Source organism: Salvelinus sp. IW2-2015, linkage group LG4q.1:29, assembly GCF_002910315.2.
Source record: "Salvelinus sp. IW2-2015 linkage group LG4q.1:29, ASM291031v2, whole genome shotgun sequence".
NCBI classification, from domain to species: Eukaryota; Metazoa; Chordata; class Actinopteri; order Salmoniformes; family Salmonidae; genus Salvelinus; species Salvelinus sp. IW2-2015.
This window is the reverse complement of record NC_036842.1, coordinates 59,597,798-59,619,240: the sequence shown is the minus strand read 5'-3', so window position 1 is coordinate 59,619,240 and position 21,443 is coordinate 59,597,798. Positions and strand designations below refer to the sequence as shown.

The window sequence follows — 21,443 nt, the reverse complement described above, 5'->3', positions numbered from 1 at the left end:
AAGAAGCATGCTACAGTGAGAAAAAACAGCATATTTCTATCATGTCAATGGAGTGGAACGCACCAGCTCAAAGACAGACAACGTCCCCTGCAAAGAAGAACGGCAGAGAGAGAGAGAGAGAGTAACAACAGGTGGCTAAATTAAACATACCCTCCGTACAGTTGTCATCAGTCAGTCAATTAAGGCATACATTCACCCAATAACTGTGAAACACAATCCTGTCCTGACTGACTGGCCATTATGTGTGGTCCAGAGGTACACCAAAGCCATTCTATTCTAGTACAAGCTATTAACACACGAAGACAAGGGTAGAAAATAGACACACACACATCTCAGTTGACAAACAATAATAGTTATTTATTAAGGGGAAAATGAATGTACATTTTATGCCTCCAAAACAGGGAGGACACTGATAAATAAAGCCTCATTATAAAAAGCTTAAATTGATCCAAAAATCCACAATCAATACTTTAAAAGTTTAATTTGTACATGACACATATTTACATAATTGTTGCTTTGCCCTTTTTTTAATTTTATTTTTTACATGGAATTCAGCAAGAAAATAAAAATTGTACCTTTTTAGTACAAACAACATATTACCTTAAAAGCACTGGTTTACAGTATCACTGTCAAACACACTCCAACCCCTCACAGATGCTGGTTAATAGTGCATTTCAATTTGAGCATAATATCTTTGCATTTGCGTCATGTACACAATGCGTCATGTACAACATTTCAGAGCTACTGTAGCACTGCTCAACTTCTATACCATAGACGGCCATGACAGTTCATGTTGACGGGATAATTAGCATGTATTCCTGGAGGAATATAAAGTGGTAGGGTAGGATCTACTGTAGGTGCGTTCACACCTGTCAAAAGTGGAATCTGTCTATTAATGCAAGTCAGTGTGTGAATGAACCAATCAATCAAAATGCCAATGATCCCTTCCTATGCTTTCACTTTTCTAAAATCACTAAGCAAGGCCATAATACACCATGTTAACGTGGTGATTCACGTTTTATATATATGCCCAGGGGGCATTGTTGTGAGATATCAAGACGACAAATGCCACAGAGTGAATAGTGGTGGGAAAATTGACAAAGCTCTATGTGATGGTCAAAAAAAGGCAAGATTAGCCAAGGCAGAAAAAAGTAAGCAGAACAGTTATGAGTTAGTGATCAGCACCATATTTCAGTTTTACAGTCAGGAGAGGATGGTCTTTCTGTGCTTTCGCTTTCAATTCTGCTCATCGGCAGAAAAGAGAAAGAACATATCTCTGCTGAAATATTAGACTTTATGCAGCTCTGGTTATACGAATCAAAACCCGAAACTGGAACGTGGATGGGGAAAAATCCATGAATAAAATCCAGGGACATTAATTATTCTGGACCATTTGAGAGGCACAAGAGAGTTTATGGCACCACAGTCTATCAATACAAGAGCAGACTGCAGGGGAAATATGGGGTTGTGTCCAGAGTAAAGGTTTGGTTTTAATAAAAGAACAGCCTGTCCTGCAGGCTGATATATCAGTGTAATTCCAATGGGATTAACAAAGGGAATGGTTGGTCAGGTCTAGATTAATATATTCCAATATCAGCATTCAAATATTACTAGGGGAAGAAAATCATTATTTCGGTCCATTCTTGTAAGATAGCTATTCCTTAGTTTCGACTCAGTCTGGGTCATTTGAATGATTGTCACTCAATGTCAAGGAGAAAGTCTCTTCTCTTGTAACAGAGTGAATATAATCTAAAGTGCTCATCACCTTCAAACCGTGTGTGCCAGTATTGCATTGCAGTGATTGACAAATAAAATGGTTCACAAATTCAAGTGTGCAGTGGAGGAATACAACAAGTACCGCAAATGTTTCTTCTACCCATTCAGTCTGCTGGAACCGTAACAAACAGTTTTCATCATTACATTCAATTGCAAAGTGGACAATTATCTCCCTTACACAGACTCTCTTCCTCATTTGGCTCTCTCCATCTCTCTGAGACATGCTCATCTTTCTCTCCTCTCCTCCAAGCTATTCTTTCTCTTTGCTTGTCTTCCATTTCTCCCAGACTCATTCATCCTCCTCTCATAACTCTGAGTCAGTCATGTTTCCTCTGCCCTGACCTTGAGTCGCTTTTCTTTAGAACTTCTAAAATGTTACCTTCTAGTCATTTAGCAGACGCTCTTATCCAGAGCAACTTACAGGAGCAATTAGGGTTAAGTGCCTTGCTCAAGGGCAAAAAGAACAGATTTTCACCTAGGCAGCTCAGGGATTCAAACCAGCAACTTTTCGGTTACTGGCCCAATGCTCTTAACCACTAGGCTACCTGCCACCCATTTGAGTGATTACATTGCATAACTTCTGATGTAGAGTTGATGGGAGAAATTAGCCTCTAGTTCCTTACAGGCGGGAATGAAGCATTATGGGGCCCAGTGTTAAGCAATACCTTGACAAGTATGACAAGAAACACCATTGTATAAGCTTGACTCACTCAACTGGAGTTGTTAAATAGTGTGTATGCTCTCTTTTGTCATTTTGGCTATTAGGGTATACTTGAATTTGCAAAATGCAGAACATTCTATAACAGGTCCCACGGCACCAGCAGGTCTTCCCTTCAGATAGAAAATGAATGTTAGCTACTGTATACTTCATGAATGATAAAACTTCCTCTAGCCACGGTATAACTCCTGAAACTGTCCAAATCATATCTGAACACTATCAAAGCCAAGGCAACCAACCCATGCAAGCCAATCCATGCCACATCAGACTTGCAGAATCCTAATTCTGTTCATCCAAAAGTCACACCTCGACACTTCAGAATTGCAACTGGGAAGTGTCTGCATGTTTCCCTATAAAGGTCACAGGAAATGCTCTTGTCGTACTTCCTGTCCACGCCCATCCCCTTCAGGTCATTCGGTAAGGTACAGGATGTCAATGGGGTGCATATCTATCTTCCCACGCTAGTACAGCGTCTGGGCAGTCAGCTGATGCAGTCACTGTGATGCTGTGAGTGTGGGGCATTGTGGGATAGTGGAGGACCAAGAAATCAGCAGAAGAAGATCTCTCCATCGGCCTGAAGCTCTGTGACCCCAGTGTTCTGGGGATCTGTGGAGAAGAAAGATGGAGGCATAATTGAGTTTAAGACTACACTGTAACAACATCCCTCAGTGTCTAGCACAGGTAAGTAGACTTTTACCATGGCTCTATTTTCCTTACAAAGATGTGTGCTGCTAGTTGTACCTGGCTGTGATTGCTGTCCCTTCCCCTTCTTCTTCTTCTTCTCCTTCTTGTCCTTGGTCTTGGCCAGCTGCATCAGGCGGTTGGGGATTTGGTTCTGGCCCTCTGTGCTGCTCTGGGCCTTAGAGCTGGCGTTGGAGGAAGAGGAGAAGGGGTTCAGGTTCTTCCCTTTCCTCTTGGAGCCCATCCTGAGGAAGGGGTCTTTGGTGGCGGAGGAGGAGGGCAGCTCTGCCTCCCCTCCTCCAGGCTCTTTATCCAGAGAGGTGGAACTCTGGAACTTCATGGACTCTTCTGAGGTGGAGGAGGGCGTCCGCTGGGTCCTGTGTGCCTGCTCTGCCTACCGATCAAATCAAACACCACGCAACGAGAAAAATAGTTTGCTTTAGGATTAGAAGCTCAGGCTTGAGCCCAGGTGGAGGTTAGGGTAAGCAGTAAAAGGGTTATTCATTCTAAGGGCATCACTAAATAATGTATGTGTAGTCATTTGTGGTAAAACGCTGTTACATAATAGCAGTTACGTCCTTTCTGGGGCGCAGTAGCATAAGGTAGCAGACAGAGAGCAATGAGCAGCACTGTGGGATTGCAGAACCAACTGTTCTAGCTCACCTCAGCCTTTTTCATCTGCTCCACCATCTCAGCCTCCCGCCGCAGCGTCTCCCTGTCTCTGTCCAGCTTCCTCTGGGCGTCCCTCAGCCTCTCCAGATCCTTCTGGTACTCCTCCTTCCTCTTCTGCAGCTCCTGCCTCTCCTCCTCCAGCTGCCCGCGCCTCCTCAATGTCTCCTCGTCCTGCTCTTTCACCTGCGCCTCCCTGTCGCTCAGCCCCGACTCCCTCACCTCCCACTCCCTCTCCCTCCTCCTCCTCTCGTCGGCGTGGGCTGCCTGCTGGCGCTGCAGGTTGGCCACCTCCTGCCTCTGCTTCTCCAGACTGCGCTGCTTCTCCTGCTCGATCAGGGAGTTGGGCCGCGAGGAGGAGGAGGACAGGGAGGAGGTGGAGGAGTGGCGGGAGGCTGGCCGCTCAGCCAGAGCATGACGCTGGTCCTCGATGAAGGTGTCCTGCTGAACCACCACTGCCTGCAGAGCACACACGGATGTAAACAGTTTTATCCCCAAAAACTAATGGATCGCGTGTGTGTCTGTGTGCTTGGTTAGCAGCTCTTTGTGTTCTAACCAGAGAGGAGATGTGAGGAAGAGTGTCTGTACCTGCAGCGTGTTGAGGAGATCATGGAGATGTGTGACACTATGGAGGACCTGCTATTAGTCAGGAAGAGAGATGATAAAACACTTAACTTCTGCATATGGTTACACAGTAGGTACATATACAATAAAATACTTCCTATGAAATAACCTACTGCATAGCACTGTCCAGCAGAGACTAGAGAGGCGTGGGAGCAAGTAGTGATGCCTCTCTCACACAGCCAGTTAGTCAGTCAGGGATGTACAGTATGCTGGACGCCTAACATAGCGTGGGAGCCAGACCTACCTCACTGTTCCTCTTGAGCAGCAGCAGTAGGTTGTTGTTGCCCCCCTGTGGATGAAGACAAGCACAGCTGCAGTTAGTTACTGAGATATTAACAGCGCTACTGAGGCGAGGGGCCATGTTAATCACCTCCTTGGAGGAAGCGCTTGATCCCACCTGCCTGCCGGAGAGGCCTGGGCCTGAGCAGAGGAGATTATAGGCGTTCAAAGCACAGGGCTGCTCCCACACAGCCCAGCCCAGGGGCATCACCTAGCCTAATGGAGCCTTAACGATATGGACTTCCTCAGCTTAGCTCAGACCTCAGTCCAGGGCCCAGGGCTGGGCTAATGTCTGTCTGTTAATGTCAGTGGTGGTGATGGGCAGAAGCAGGCCTACTGAGACACAGCTCAGTTTAAATCCCTCCTGATGGCATGGGTTAGGAGAGTTAAAAATAATGTAAAGTTCATGCACAAAGTGCACTGTGTGTGTGCGTGGTGTGTGTGTGTGTATGTGTATGTGTATGGTGTGGTGTGTGTGCATGTGCGTTGTGGTGGGTGTGTGTGTGCGTGCGTGCATCCTTTGCTGTGGCTCACACACACACATCTCTGAGCTTAGTTACTGTAATTACCTTCTTCAACACACTGTCTGACTCAGTCCTCCGAAGGTCTAATGAGTCCTCCCCCTCTTCTTTCTCTCCGTCTGGAATGAAAAATGGAATGAAAAAGAGGACACCTTTAGCCCACAGCTAGAGTAAATGACAGTCAGCTGCAGTACGACAGCCAGTCAGGGTACATCGGGAGAGAGGGATGTGTTCTTACTCTTGGAGATGTTCATCTGGTGGCTGTCGAAGCCTCCGAAGGTCTCAGCGCGACGAGGCAGACACACCGGCCCCACACTGCCCCCTGATGCATCCTGGGTACTGGACACCTGCTGCCCCACGGCCCCGCCCAGACTGCCATTCACCAGCACATGGAGAGTCTCCACTGAAACGAAACAAACAAACCACACCCGTGAAGATAGGTCCTGCGCTCTGGTGTAGAGGGCTACAGAGATCATTGCGGCGTGGTTTGCATTTTTCATGCTGAGGGCGGGAGAGGGCAGGCGGTCAGACAACTGCGGGATTAATTTAAAAAAAATTGGTGCAGAATATTTGGAAACGATAGTCTTTCTGCCTTGTATGCGTTAGCCTACATATTATATTAAAATAAAATGTTTCACATTATTCATACACTCTCAGAATTCGCTGCTTCAACTTCAGTAGCCTACCTCTCCTCTCCTAGCGTGGCATGTGAGATCAAGTGTGCCTAGTATATGTGTGGTCTCAATGAAATAGAGTAGGCTGCCTATGTGCGGCCGATGTGAAATGGCTAGCTAGTTAGCGGTGGTGCGCGCTAATAGTGTTTCAATCGGTGACATCACTCGCTCTGAGACCTAGAAGTAGTTGTTCCCCTTGCTCTGCAAGGGCCGTGGCTTTTGTGGCGCGATGGGTAACGATGCTTCGTGAGTGACTGGTTGATGTGTGCAGAGGGTCCCTGGTTCGAGGCGAGGAGAGGGACGGAAGCTATACTGTTACATATGCATGGGCTGAGAATCATGTGGTGGTTATCTTTCCAAGGATATGAACTTAACTATGATTAGGCTATAGTTTACTACAGTGTCTGTAAATAAATATTGATAACGGAAAGAAGTGGACGGCGCTCAACCAAAGTGAGTCGAGCTGCAGTCAGAACATTTGATCATCCAATTCATGTGGTTTTTCTGCAAGTGGGAGTTCAGTTCATCTGATTATTCTCTCATCATTGATTTCATTGACTTATTTCAGCAATTTGAGTTTTTCTTGAGTGTATTTTGGTATTTTATTAGGATCTCCATTAGCTGTTGCGAAAACAGTAGCTACTCCTCCTGGGGTTCACAGAAAACATGAACTAATACAGAACATTAATAGACAAGAACAGCTCAGGAGGAGCTGTGCGCAAAGCATGCATATGGGCTACCATGGTGAATGAGCATTGAGCCTTTTCAATAAATTTTGGTTACTCATTTATTTGTCTTTGTCTGCAAATCGGTAGGCTATATCCAAATATGCAAAACGTAGCTCAAGACAAAGCGCAAGTGTCCCGTCCTTAACAGTCTTGCTGCTTCAAGTTCAGTAGCCGTACAGTACATGCGAGATCTGGTGCGCGTGTGGTCTCAATTAAATAGCCTAGAGTAGGCTATAGCCTATGCATGCGTGGAGAAGCACCGGGCAGTTATCTTTCCAATGACATTAACTTCCTAAATATGATTTGCCTATAGTTTACTACATTGCCTAGACATACATATTAATAACCCATATTTGTTCCCGTCTGAAAATCACTCCGCTCCTAAAAGGTAGGCTATAAGACGTAGCTCAAGAGAAAGTGCACGTTTCCACTCTCTCTCCAAATCTATGCCTAGCATATTGGCTGATATAGCCCAGTAATACCGATAGCCCAATATAATAGAATACGTGAGAATCTCTGGTAATTTAACCTATTTCTTTGGTTATTTTTCCACTTTTTGTTTTTGCATATTTTGTATATATTTTATATATAAGTGAGCTGCGTCACATACGCCAAAAATAACATTGCGAGACAGCGGTTGGGTTCGCGACAAGTTCCTGCGGGAGCGGATGGGAGTTGGACAGCCAGCAGGAGGGAGCGGGCGGGTGCGGTATGAAAAGCTGTGGGTGCGGCGGGTGCGGGAGGAAGAAATCAGTCCAGCGCAGACCTCTCTACTCTGGTGCTGTATTCTTGCAGTGCCGTGACATAAAATCATGTGTTGTTTATCATTGCTATTTGCCAGGCATCGTGACCATTGCCTGGTTACATGTAAGCACACACATACACACGCACACACATACACACGCACACACATACACATGCACACACATACACATACACACACATCGTACTGTACGATTTCAGTAAAGACTACTACACACACTACTCTATCAGCTGAAGCAACCCGGTCAGACCTACATAAACTGGGTTACTAAGGGAGGAGAAAAGGAGGAAAATATCAATATCTGGCCCATTACTCAACCTGCAGCATTAAAGCAATCCATTTGTTTTCTTTCTACACAGCTGAATCAGATTACACTTATGCATTGATTCCATCCCTGTCTACAGAGGAAAAACAAGGATATAAATAACTATGACAAGTAACCATATATCACTCTGACTTAGGTCAAAAACGTGTTTTCAGCAGTATTCTGTAATCTCTCTGCCCTGGTCTTTCAGCTGCTACTAGCATTATATTATATAAAGGGGATTTTCAGGTAATTCCCTTATTACTTCTGATTGGTTCTGTGTGTCTTCAGGGGGAAATCACTGGTTGGGCCATGTGACCAAGTAATTCAATAGGTCACCAGTGATTGGATAAAGGGTCACCTGTGTTGTGTGTGTGGTCTCTGGGCCGCCGACCGTCCACTCTTGACTCACCTTCCCTCAGGGCATCCTTCATGATGGGCTCTCCCTTGGTGATGTCATCTGGGGTGGCTCTAAACAGCATTCTGGTCCTGATAGACTGGGTTGGTCTGGTCTCCTCTGCTGGTCTGCTGCCACCCTCACACATTTCCCTGAACACCTTCACCTTCTCCTCCAACAGACACACGATCTGCTCGTCCTTCTTCCTCAGCAGCTCTGAGAGGAACAGACAGAGAGTGTTGTGTGGTTATTACCCATCTTTCACACCACCGACCACCACTTTGGGACAAATGGTTAGCAGAACAAAAGAGAACAGGTTTTACCTCTCATCTCCCGCGCTTTGGTCTCCAGCAGTCTCTTGTCTTCCTCTGTCTCACTGGGGATTCCCTCATCGTCATCCTTCTCTCTGTTCACATACACAGTTATCAATCAAACCATTTACACTGCATGGGGAAAAAACAATGTAAAAAAACTCTTTTTTTGTGAACTAACACTCACGTCTTTACTTTTTTCCCTACTAGCACTGTGACTTTGCTGATAGTTTCTTTATTGAGGAGAAATGTACTTACTATGACTGTGATATGTGGTTCTGCCACCTAGCTATCTTAAGATGAATGCACTAACTGTAATTCACTCGGGATAAGAGCATCTGCTAAATGACTAAAATGTCAACGTAAATGTAATGTCAAGCTAATATGCTCTATACTGTATCTGTGGATATACAATGTGTGTGTTCCCATATACATAGAATGACATATTCAAAATTAATAGAATTGCTGTGGTCTGAGGGGCTTCTCCCATTCAAGTATTTCTATATCTATGTGTGTTCCTGTCTAACTGACTCACATGGAGTGCATGGCGTCCTGTATGAGCTGCATCCAGGTGTTGCGTTCCTCCTTGGTGCTGGCCAATACCTCCACCATCTCTGGTTTCTCTATGCCTGCTGTGATCAGGAAGAGACCCCTCTCCTCGTTAGCCACCTCCCGCACAATCAGCTTCTGCAGGGAGATCACCGTCGACCGCTGGTCCTGAGGGATGGGAGAGAGGGGGTGGAGGGGAAAGACAGAGGGAGGAATGGAGGGAGAGGCGGGAAGAGAGAGAGGGAAGGAGGTGAAAGGATGTTTAGACCAGATTTCTATTGAAGGATGTATAGACCAGTGGGAGGTTTCTATGGAAGATACTTTGGGGAAATGCAATGTTTAGCCCAAGGAAAAGGGAACTGAATGAAAACTCCAATCTCCACTGAATGATTAAAAAAACTGGAGGATAGCAAAATTCTGCCAAGAGTGTAACTATGCCAATGTCACTGGTTCATTAAAACGTAATGTTTTAATGAAAATCTACCATACAATAGCCTTACACAATTTAGCTGGAAAAACATAGATATACCTGTATTGTAACAGCAGAGCAAGCTAATCTTGCAGTAAACTAATACTTGATAGCTCTGTATTGTAAAAAAAAACATGTTTTTTAATGAATTCTTAGAGGTAGGAATACTACAGTGTGGCATCATAGGGAACAATGTGCTGGGAATAACAAAACATAACATACCAGTGAGGCAAAGACATATTTCTGGTCTTTCTCCTGGAGGAACACAAACACGTCAGACAGCAGCATGGCCTGGACATCTGTGGAAAATAACAGAGTCAGGATCAGTGGAGGAGAGAAGGGGGAGATGGAGGGGAAGTAGAGAGAGAAAGAGAGGGAGAGAAGGGCAGGAAAAATATAGAAATAGAGGGGGAGAGAGGAGAGGATGCGAAAGAGAGGAGATGGAGAAAGAGAAACAGATTGAGAGGATAGACAGGAGAAAGCAAGAGAGTGAGACAGTGATAAATGAGGCTGGTGCCGTACCCTTTAGCCTGCCTGCAGAGTTCTTGAGCTGCAGCGGTCCATCATGCAGCAGCCGCCGGCCTCGCACCAGGTCCTCCCGTGCAAACATCTGGCCGCTCTTCATCCTCTGAATGGACTTGCTGTCCGTACGACTGTACACCTCTTTCAACCGTTTCTTCTTGTCGTGTTCGTTCACCTTGCTGTCCACTGCATTTAGAATCTCCTTCACCAGCCTCAGAGCCTGGGTTATATCGTCATGGTCCTCCTCGTTCTCTGCACATGTCAAAGATCAGCATGTCACTTCAACACATATTGTACAGAGGTCAAGACTTCCCAACAATCTCCATCGCGGTTCTTTCTGCTACCAAGTGCCATTCAAAGCATACAGAATAAGACTATATAACAGTACTCAGTAGAGGTGCAGTTATAAGTCTCACAGGAGGTGTCTCTCACCTTTTGTGTGCTGCAGTATCCTCTGTAGTAACACAGGGTACTTGGTTATTCGCTGTGTCACTAACAAGATGCACTCTGGGATGCCTAGTCTTCGGACGATTGTGCTGCTCATCTTTTTCTGAAAAACAAATAAAATAGAGATACTCATATAGTCCTTCATACAATGTCTTAATGACGACTTTAGCAGATGTCAATGTGTGTTTAAATGCGACAACAACAACAAAAAATCACACCAGAGTGTTGGCACCCCCTGGTGGAGAGAGGGATTATTTTCCATACTTTATAATGGTGAGACTAGGATGGGTAAACAAACATCATGCTGACACCATACCTTGATAAAAGCTTGGAAGCGTTTGTCTTTGGTGTGAAGCTCCTTATAGAAGTTGACCGCCTCGTTGTGGCGGCTGCAGAATTTCCCGTAGACTTTCTTCATGCGGTCGGCATTGGGACCTGAGAACTGAACACCACACAAGAAAATCCCGTGAGATTACTACCAACAAACCGATTTGCCTAATAATCAACATTTCTACAACATTTCCACAACGTTCTCTAAACCCCGAGTCTCCCCCATGCTGACCTGTGAGACGAGCACGTCTCCTATCTTGCGGATGAGGAAGCTACCGTCGTCCCGGCCCTCGATGGAGGATTCCCGCTTGAGTTCCAGGAGGTGTGCGAAGAAGTGTGTGTGTAGTTCCAGGAGCTCGTCCAGCATGGGGAACACTCGCTCCACCACCTGGGTATCCAGTTGCACCTCCTTCTGCAGGCCCTTACTGTACACCTCAGACATGATCCTCAGCGTTCGCACGTGGTGCATCTCTGTCTGGACCAGCTCTGGAGAGAGGCATGGGGAATGGTTATAGTGTTATAAAAAGGATATATGGTTACAGATGAGGGGTTATAAAGTGAATTCCCATTAAACAGCACCCTACTATTGTGTTTGTACTGAGTAACCGATATCCTAACCCGCAATACTGATGATATGATAACATCTCAAATAAATTGCTCGAACGAAACCAAGTATATCCCAGTGTAATGGCATGAGTGGTAGCGCGACAGTGTCCTCCTACCGTAGATAACGTCCTGTCTCTTGACCACCTCCTTCTTGAGCCCCTTCACATACTTCTTGTCCACAGTGAAGGTCCAGGAGTCCGCCTCCAGATCCTTAGACTCCGCCTCAAACTCCCCCATCAGCTGGCTGTCCATCATTTCAGTCCCTACGGCAACAGACAGGAGCATGAGGGCTTGCTGTACCGTATACACCGTGAGCAGACGAGCACGCTCCTACACATACACTGTTCATTATTGAGCGAGGATCAATACAATACATTAAAACATTGAAATAAAACAGCTGAAAACATCGGAGGCAATCTGAACATGTTGAATGGGTTTTACATTTGCTCACTCATTTGAAGCAAGCCCTACAATGATGGGGGAACATGATTAGACAATACAGGCAATGATGGGGGAACATGATTAGACAATACAGGCAATGATGGGGGAACATGATTAGACAATACAGGCAATGATGGGGGAATATGATTAGACAATACAGGCTCTGTGACTTGAGGTCTCTCAGGGTAACTCACCTTCATCGGTGAGAGACTCAGTGGACTCGTTGACCTTGGAGATCTTGTGTAGTGAGTCTGTGGACTGGGACAGGTACTTCAGGCCCTTCAGAGGCATCTCGTCCATCAATGGCCTGCACGGACAGACAGACAGGGTGAGAGAGAAACAGAGTTAGTGAAGGAGGGGCTATTAGAGTGAAAACATAAGTCCCGTACACACTCCGGCTGCACAATTGCGGTACAATGCATTGGACACGACACTTGTGATACAACAGGTCCAGTAGTGTTGATGAGCGCGTCGGCATGAGAATGTACAAGCTGAGTATGTGAAGGGGGCGATGGTGAGCTGGTTGCTGGTTGAGTGGTGTTGTGTCTCACCCTGCGATGTTGCTGATGGAGATGCTCTTGGACAGGTTGCTGGAGAGGATGCTGGTATTCCTGCGAGGCACCACCGGCGCCACCATGACCATGGCCTGGTCGTCAGGGGGCGAGATGGCAGACCACGGACGCTCCCGAGACGCCGCCGACGTGGCTGATCACAAACACAGAAATTAGTATATAGTATATTTCGTAGAGGTGTGGGTGCACATAAATGCACAGGCAGCCTACTGCACATGGACACAAACGTACTGTACTTACAAATATACATGCAGTAGTTGAGAATACATACATGCAGTACTTGAGAATACATACATGCAGTACTTGAGAATCAGTGGAGGCTGCTGAAGGGAGGACGGCTCGTAATGGACTGAATGGAATGGTATCAAACACATGAAAACCACACGTTTCATACCATTCCATTAACCGCATTCCGGCCATTATTGTGAGCCGTCCTCCCCTCAGGAGCCAGAACACATTTGCATAGATAGAAACAGACAGACACAGGTTTGCTCAGAATGACAGACATGGAATTAGTGGACAGAGAAGAATGTATTACATTTACTTCTCAACATGACTCCGGACACGGACGCAGAATCTACCACGGTCTGCTGCTTCTGCTGCTGAAAAACACAACGGAAATGCAGTATCACATATTACGCTAAATCAATGCCAATAACAAGCCTGTTACCCATTCATTCACACTTTAGACAGAGACCGATCAAATCAAATCAAATTGTATTGGTCACATGCGCATGTTTAGCAGATGTTATTGCGGGTGTAGCGAAATGCTTGTGTTTCTAGCTCCAACAGGACAGGCACATTCTGTTCCTGTGTGTGTGAGTGAAGACGCATTGTAGATGTGAGTGAAGACGCATTGTAGATGTGAGTGAAGACGCATTGTAGACAGCGGACAGACAGAGCAGAGCCAAACGTTACCTTCATTTTGACCTGGACACACACAGGAAGACTGTCTCTGCAGCCCTTATGGACCTGTGCATTGCAGTCTGAAACAATCAGAAGAAAAACAACATTAGGACAAAGAGTTGGTCGAACAATCGGTCAAACACTGCAGAAAAAGCTTCCACTCATCTCACAGGACAGAATACTGTGATTCTAATGTAAGTAGAAAAAATACAACCTTATACCTGCATCACGTGACTCATACCAAGTCAACACAGCTTCGTTCACCTGCATCACGTGACTCATACCAAGTCAACACAGCTTCGTTCACCTGCATCACATGACTCATACCAAGTCAACACAGCTTCGTTTACCTGCATCACGTGACTCATACCAAATCAACACAGCTTCGTTCACCTGCATCACGTGACTCATACCAAGTCAACACAGCTTCGTTCACCTGCATCACGTGACTCATACCAAATCAACACTGCTTCGTTTACCTGCATCACGTGACTCATACCAAATCAACACTGCTTCTTTGAACCACCCTAAACTATAGAAACAGGAAACTCTCATCTGAAAACGCGGAGAAAATGCAGGCGCCATCAAAAAACTGCTCATCTAACCACATAAAAGCAACACAATGACTAACAGAAGAATCAGGGATTAATGTGGAGTATGAAAAGGCCATTGAGTTCAAAGAGTTCCTCTGCACCTCCAGTCAAGCCCATCCAACAAACACAACAACACTTCAGGGAGGGAACAGAAGGGAAGGAAGACAACAATGAACAGGCTGTTGCGCTCTCCCAGATGGAGGTTTTAAACAGGGAGAGGGGATTGTGTTGTGCAACAGGGTGTGTGCCCTTCAATTTTTCCGTGGCCAGCTTGTGGGAGTTGTTTTGATTGTGTGTCAAACACAGATCCTGACAGACTGAATCTCTCAAAGTTAAGCTGAGAGAACAGAGAGAGGAGGCAGGTGTCCATTAGAATAAACACTATTCGTTTATATTTCAGACAAAACTCCCTCACTCTCCACAAAGCCCTATTTGACTTTCTAGCTAGGAGAGAGATAAGGATCAGTCACTGATCAAGGTACCTCTGAATAACTAGGTAAATTGTCAAAACTAAGGGCTTGTTTCAAATCTAGGTCCGTGCTCGTCAAACCCTATGTGGGCCGCAATGCTGTGAAACACTGCGTGTCTATAACTACGTCACTTCTAAGAAATGTGCCACGGAAACCTAACTTAGGGCTTACAGTACAAGATCCTCCGCTAGTGTGTGTGAGACAGACAGACAGACAGACAGACCGAGAGACAGACAGACAGAGAGAGAGAGGCAGGATGTTCGTCTCCACACAGCAAAGTGCAGAGAGACAGAACCGAGCTGTAAGAGCAGAGCTGACGTCTCCCAGCTGTGTCAGGGGCAGGGTGATGCAACTCAGTGAAAGACTGAGGGGACTGAGTGGACTGGCTGGGCCGGGGGCCACATCCGTCCCGTCCCTGGTTCCATCTAACCACCCACCCCCTCTTCACTGGGACAGACCCACCCAGTCCATCACGCTTCAGACAGACTGACAACAAACAAAAGAGTTTGAGAACTAGGCTTGGGAGTAGGCTACTCTGCTGTTCTAATGCAAGCTGCTGTCCATACAAAGATGGTGGGAGGAATGTACATACTGCCGTGACAGAGAGGTTCTATACGTCCACTTCTGTTGGCCCCAAAATAAACAACATCCTCTTAAGTTCTCCTCAGACAGACCCTCGCCATGTAGGATTTCCTGTGTTTTGCTTAGTATGGACTTTCTCAACTAGACAAGCTGACTAGGCCGTTTCAGGGAACTGAATATAGTAAGTAGTCACCATTTTGTCACATGGCTTGGAACCAAAGTAAGACGTTCCATCACCAGACATTACACAATGACTGCAAACACAGCGTGGGCCCCTGAAAACCTACAGGTAGAAACCCAAAGTAATTGTCCAGAGCAGCACCAATCATAGGCCTATATAACCACCATGTAAAGAAATAGGGGTTTTGAGGGGTTAATAAAACTAGAGCCCTGTCTCCTACCCTGGAACAAAAATGAATAGTTGTGTACTGTGGAATCTGCTCTCTCATAACACCTGACGTGGGCTGGTTGACAGAGGAGGAGGAAGAAGAGGAGGAGGAGGAAGTGGTTTACAGAAGAGGAGGGGGTGTCTTACTGGTACAGAGGAACGCTTCTTTAGTGTTGATGGGTTTGTTGCACTGGTGGCAGGTTGTGGAGGGGGCTGGGTTCACAGAGCTGAAGAGATGACCGTTCAGGGTCTTCTTCTCCTTGGTGTCTTTCTCCTTACCCTGACCCTTATCTTTGTCTTTCTCCTGCAAGGGGTTAGAGACACAAAGAAAAACCGCCATCAATTATCTGAGTCAAAGCACAGTGATGCTTTCGGTAGTTAAGCAATCAAGGTCTTACAAATAGATCTCACGCTTGGATAATAGTTAGCCAAAGACGAGATGCATGAGTCACTTGCACAAAGATATACTGAGGAAGTATGCCGACATCATTGACCACTAGTCAAAAACCCCTTCCTAATATTTCCGATCTAGAAGTCTCATTCACAAACAGAAACTTAATTCAGACAAAAGGTTACAGTATATCAACGTAACCACAGACAATACACCGGGCTGACAGAAAACACACAATCAGGTGTATTGTACAGAGACACTAATTGTTGATGGGTACAGGAAACAACCAATATCCTACGATTCTGACTCAACCTAAATACGATGCTAAAATCAATTCTCCTGAAAGAGGGAAGAATGTGTGGTGAGAAGAGTATCATGGTGTGTTCCCATCTGAGCGCTGTGCCGTGAGCCAGGCACTAGTCAACTCTAAACAACGAAGCTGGAGACACTTCTTCACTTCTCATCAAAACACAAGTCACAGGCTGCCAACGAAGACTCCACACCGTTCGACGTCATAGAAATAAACTAGTAGATATGATAAACAAATACAGTACAAAGTTACATTGGGAAAGTGCGAGGCACACCTTCGACATGCAGTAGTTAGTGACTAAGTACATTATGGTGACTAACAACTCCCAGTTTCTTCCCAGAATTCCCAAATGACCAATATCCCCTACCTCATCCTGTCCTGCCTCAGCCCTCAGCTTCAGGGAGCGACCGTGTGCCAGGAGACGTCTACACAACATTACAGTAACAGTCTGTTCGCTGGTCTGGAACAACAGGCGCTACAGCCTCTACAGACAGAACACTGGCGTTCCCATGACGCCAGCCATCAGCTCAACAGGAGGAAGTGAGATACCATGTGTAGGATGAGGGGGGTGGTGGAGGTAGGATCTGTGCCTCTGCACTGCTGTAGTCTGCCGTCTCTGTTACACACCCGCCCCACTGCAGCTTCCGGCCTCTAGCTCGCAATCTCAGCAAATTTTTCTACAGTATGTACACTGTACATACTTCAAGTATGAACATGTCTTAATGAAAATAAAATATATTTTTGGGGATACAATCACAGGGAAATAAAATCACATGAGAACTGTGCTGATGCATGGTCTGGGCGTTACTGTTTTTTACTGTAATGTTATCAGGAAACATGGGAGAACAACTACTGTGATGTTTATTATTTGACCATGCTGGTCATTTATGAACATTTGAACATCTTGGCCATGTTCTGTTATAATCTCCACCCGGCACAGCCAGAAGAGGACTGGCCATCCCTCATAGTCTGGTTCCTCTCTAGGTTTCTTCCTAGGTTTTGGCCTTTCTAGGGAGTTTTTCCTAGCCACCGTGCTTCTACACCTGCATTGATTGCTGTTTGGGGTTTTAGGCTGGGTTTCTGTACGGCACTTTGAGATATCAGCTGATGTACGAAGGGCTATATAAATAAATTTTATTTTGATTTTCTTTGTTGAATTAAACCTAAGAGAGTGGTTTGTTTTCGCAGAAGCAGTGATGCCATACAGACGGCTTTTTGAGAAAGACCACAGCATGCCTCTGTTTCCTGTTTGACTTCCCTACTGCGTGCAGAACAGGCGCCTCGCTCTGCTACTCACAACTCACAGACGGATACACTTACCTAACAGAAAGATACTCTAAATCCCTTCTGAATACATGTACTCTGTATAAATGTATCCATAGAACTGTATGTATTGAGAAGCCTTTGAACACCTAATAATCCATTTGATTTAACGTCAGAAAGACCAAGAGGGAACAATAGCGCTAGGGTCAGAGTGAAAATGTACTACTGGGGCTTCTTCAATTCAATTAACCAATACAACTTGATTTATCCTCTCACATACAATTCTGAGCCAGTCCCTGTGCTCTGCTAGTGCAGGAAGTGGAGGAGAGGAGGAAATGGAGGAGGAGGAGGAGGAGGAAAGGAAGAGAAGCAGGAGGAGGAGGAGAGGAGGAAATGGAGGAGGAAAGGAAGAGAAGCAGGAGGAGGAGAGGAGGAAATGGAGTCGGAGGAGGAGGAAAGGAAGAGAAGCAGGAGGAGGAGAGGAAGAAATGGAGGCAAAGAAAAGGAAGCAGGGAGGAGGGAGAGGAGGAAAGGAAGAGAAGCAGGAGGAGGAGAGGAGGAAATGGAGGAAGAAAGGAAGAGAAGCAGGAGGAGGAGGAGAGGAGGAAATGGAGGAGGAAAGGAAGAGAAGCAGGAGGAGGAGAGGTGGAAATGCTGAATGGACAGACTCACCTTGTTCTTCTTAGTACTCATTTTGCTCTTGAGGTAACTGAAAGTGCGGCTGACCTTGGTCCCTTGTCTCCCCTCAGTGTAACTCCGCAGGGGACCCGGGTCCTCCTCAGAGATGCTGAACCAGACAAGGAAAAATGCACTGAACATACGGCCATTTACACTTGTTCTGCTGGAGAAATAGCAATCATAGTACACATTGTAAGAACAGCCCCATTGAAAAGAAAGTCTCTGTCGTACCTGTACTCTAGTGATCCAGAGGTGCTGGAGTAGGATCCCAATCCTACGGTAGAAATAGAGAGAGGGGGTGATGAGCTGGACCAATGGAAGCATGTTAAAATAACATGTTGAAATTACAGACTGGAATTCCTCTGTATAAAATCATAGACTTACAGTATATAACCATGAAACAGGCTTGTCATATTTTTATCAGAATTGTGGTTCAGTACATGTATAAATGACATATTACATAATCATTACAAGACATTTCCAAGCAAAGGTGATATCACATAACACGTTTGTACAAACATCCAACTGAACCAGTGGGTACTTGGTAGGACGGGTTACATGTGGAATTGCACACTGGGTAATATGGTTAAGGACATAGCCAATTAACATAAAAAATACATACACTAAGGAATGTGAACATAAGACATCATATATTTCCAGTAGTAGTCATGGGCGGACAGTAATAAAGAAAGTTACTAGGGCCCAAACACAGTCCTCCAGCAAAGCTCAATAAGGCACACATCACGTGACAAACACAGAGACACTTTCAAAAACTGCCATGCAACATCTCTTACAGCTCTTAATGTAGCTCTGAAATGCTAGAGCAGCGAAAGCCCTCTGAAACGTCATCCCCCAGTAACGGCCAGGGATTTTCTTCCTATCGTTCGCCCCCAAAATAATATACAAGCCGTTCTTACGAGGCTCAAAGGAGTGTGAAAGCAGCAGTGAAATTTCCTAAAGGAAACTCAATCCTTTTTAGCAGCTGTGAAGCCCAAAAGGAACACTTTGAAATGTGTTTATGTGGATTTCAAAGAATGGAGGCTAGGGGGAATAAATAGAAGTGATGGAAAGAAAAAGGGGAAGAAATATGTGGAAAACTCACAGGAGGGACATAATATGCATGGCAGCCATGTCAAATACAATAGGAAAAGGGCTACTTGGGGACCTGGGGAAATCTGTGCTAGGAGAAAGCTGATTCTTTAGTCTCAGTTCGATACCAATAGTGGGAAATAGATTGTGGGGTCATGGGCGTCTCCTGCAGATATTCAATAAGGGCAGAATCAATGATGATGATGATTCCAGATGGCTGACTGGACTGCAGAGGGCTTTCTACTCTGAAGCTGCAGTTTTTATTCTTATAAAAGATCTCATTGAGTCTGCTGCTGTTGCTAGGTTTTCAGCAATGTACAAATCGTTCATAAATACAACGCTCTTAAAAGGACAAAAGAGTCAATCTTGTCCTTGACTGTTTCATGAACATTTAATAAATATGTGAACATCTTGGCGGATTTTTTAAATTTATTTTGAATTAGACTGAAATGAAAAACATGGACATGGTTTGGCATAATCCTTTCATTCTTCTTCAGTTCTTGTCATGGTAACCAAGATTTTCAGAACTAAGCTGTAGGCATTGCTTTCATAAAATAGATGAAGCAATAGTCAGAAAATAACATAGAGCACAATAACTCAACAGACACAATTAGTGCACTGGTCAGACTCGCCCAATTTACAAGACTAATAGTCTATGTGGAAGCAATTGCCTTATTCTATTCATAAACACTTTGCTTGAATTTTCACTAAATCGACTTTCATTACCAGTGCATATTTGATCACCTGTTCAGTTTTGGTGACTGCAGATGAGAACCTACTTGTTTGAAAACAAAGCTATGTACATGTTGAATTTCTCTCAAACCAAATGACCTGTCTACAACTTCAGAGACATTGACCCTGTTAAGGGGAGGGGACCAAACAGAGATTAGGGTTGGATTTAGAGTTTAGCGGGATGTGACGTCCGTTTAGTGACACGGGCAGAAGAAGAGGCACACTACACAGGAAGCAGCCAGGGGCTAGGTGGGCACTCAGGGCATTCTGGGAGCTGTACAGTACTTACTCACAACCTCCTCCTCATCACTGGAGGAAGAGCCAATAGAAAATAATGTTCTAGATTTGGGGATGCTGAAGGAGAAGGAGATGCGTCTCTTTGGTCGAGTCCGTCCGCTCGCTATCCAGTTCAAGGGTACAAAAGACATCAAATCACGCGTTAAATGAGCACAAGAACCTGGGTGGAACCTCAATGCCTTCAAAGTGATCAAGTGAGCCCTACACAGACTTGACCTCATTCCCTTCCAAGTGATTGAATGAGTGACACCCCACACAAAGGGACAGGGAAACCAGAGAAGGGAGAAATCACCACCCCAGTGATAGTGAGGAGAAGCTGTAACAGTAGCCTCGGTTAGCCCCAGAGGAGATTGGGATTGAGAGGGGTGAACTAACCACCTGATTGGATGCTGTTCCTGTCAACTGTCTGGAAAATGCACAGCAGAGGTACAGAGGGAAAATGGACCTGAAGGACGAGGTTGGAAACAGCAGATGACAGGAGACTTGATTGTTGGATAGATAGAGGCCTGGCCTTTTGTGCCACCATGCCACCACAGACAGAGAGAAGGCTGTAGTGCAGGGGGGTCAAACTCATTCCACGGAGGGCAGGGTCTACAGGTATAAAAATGTTTCCCTTTCCTGCAGTCAATTGACCAAATCGCCCTCTAGTGGCCTCATGGGTGGAACGTTATTAATATTTTTCATAATTGTATAACTAATCAACTTCGTTTTTTTTAACACTGAAAATCCTGTGTTTCTATGTCAAAAGGTTTTGTCATATTTCAGTCTTCTGTGATGTATATAAAGTGTAATATTGCAATTCAAACTCAAAATTGAATACATTTCAACATCTTATTTTAAGCCCATAACCATGTGTGTGTGGTGTATACTTTTGTTTTTAACTTCTTGATATAGGGGGCAGCATTTTCACTTTTGGATGAATTGCGTGCCCACAGTGAACTGCTTCCTACTCTGTCCCAGATGCTAATATATGCATATTATTATTACTATTGGATAGAAAACACTCTGAAGTTTCTAAAACTGTTTGAATGATGTCTGTGAGTATAACAGAACTCATATGGCAGGCAAAAACCAGAGAAAAAATCCAAACAGGAAGTGAGAATTCTGAGACTGGTCGATGTTAAAGTCATCGCCTATTCAATTCCCTGTAATATATGGATCTGTTTGCACTTCCTACGCCTTCCACTAGATGTCAACAGTCTGTAGAACGCTGAATGAAGCCTCTAGTGTGATCTGGGGCTGGATGGGAGGTGTTTCAGTCATTGGTCTGGCAGATTGACAGTTCTTGCTCACGCGTTTTCCTCATGATATCGCCTTGCGTTCCATTACTTATACAGACATGAAGGAATTCTCCGGTTGGAAC

The 21,443-nt window shown here is 45.2% G+C and overlaps 1 protein-coding gene across 9 annotated transcripts in view; it reads right to left on the bottom strand.

Annotated features, from left to right (window-relative positions):
- Positions 1–332: 332 nt before the first annotated feature.
- akap13 (A-kinase anchoring protein 13) overlaps positions 333–21,443 on the bottom strand; it is a 94,015-nt gene continuing 72,904 nt past the window's right edge. For 3 of the 9 annotated variants that reach the window (XM_023985212.3, XM_070442988.1, XM_023985218.3), the window contains 24 exons: positions 20,073–20,183; positions 18,194–18,236; positions 17,957–18,071; positions 15,468–15,624; positions 13,300–13,367; positions 12,920–12,983; positions 12,361–12,514; positions 12,004–12,116; positions 11,485–11,631; positions 10,995–11,248; positions 10,749–10,874; positions 10,418–10,535; positions 9,986–10,237; positions 9,686–9,762; positions 8,981–9,162; positions 8,458–8,540; positions 8,150–8,350; positions 5,507–5,671; positions 5,317–5,387; positions 4,713–4,757; positions 4,433–4,483; positions 3,839–4,303; positions 3,236–3,569; positions 333–3,100 (listed from right to left, as the gene is read on the bottom strand). In XM_023985212.3, the coding sequence (XP_023840980.1) occupies positions 3,042–3,100; positions 3,236–3,569; positions 3,839–4,303; positions 4,433–4,483; positions 4,713–4,757; positions 5,317–5,387; positions 5,507–5,671; positions 8,150–8,350; positions 8,458–8,540; positions 8,981–9,162; positions 9,686–9,762; positions 9,986–10,237; positions 10,418–10,535; positions 10,749–10,874; positions 10,995–11,248; positions 11,485–11,631; positions 12,004–12,116; positions 12,361–12,514; positions 12,920–12,983; positions 13,300–13,367; positions 15,468–15,624; positions 17,957–18,071; positions 18,194–18,236; positions 20,073–20,183 (3,455 nt within the window). In that variant the 3' untranslated portion in view covers positions 333–3,041. The remainder of the gene's footprint in view (positions 3,101–3,235; positions 3,570–3,838; positions 4,304–4,432; positions 4,484–4,712; positions 4,758–5,316; positions 5,388–5,506; positions 5,672–8,149; positions 8,351–8,457; positions 8,541–8,980; positions 9,163–9,685; positions 9,763–9,985; positions 10,238–10,417; positions 10,536–10,748; positions 10,875–10,994; positions 11,249–11,484; positions 11,632–12,003; positions 12,117–12,360; positions 12,515–12,919; positions 12,984–13,299; positions 13,368–15,467; positions 15,625–17,956; positions 18,072–18,193; positions 18,237–20,072; positions 20,184–21,443) is intronic. The other 6 variants (XM_023985214.2, XM_023985215.3, XM_023985213.3 and 3 more) reach the window with 6 other exon arrangements.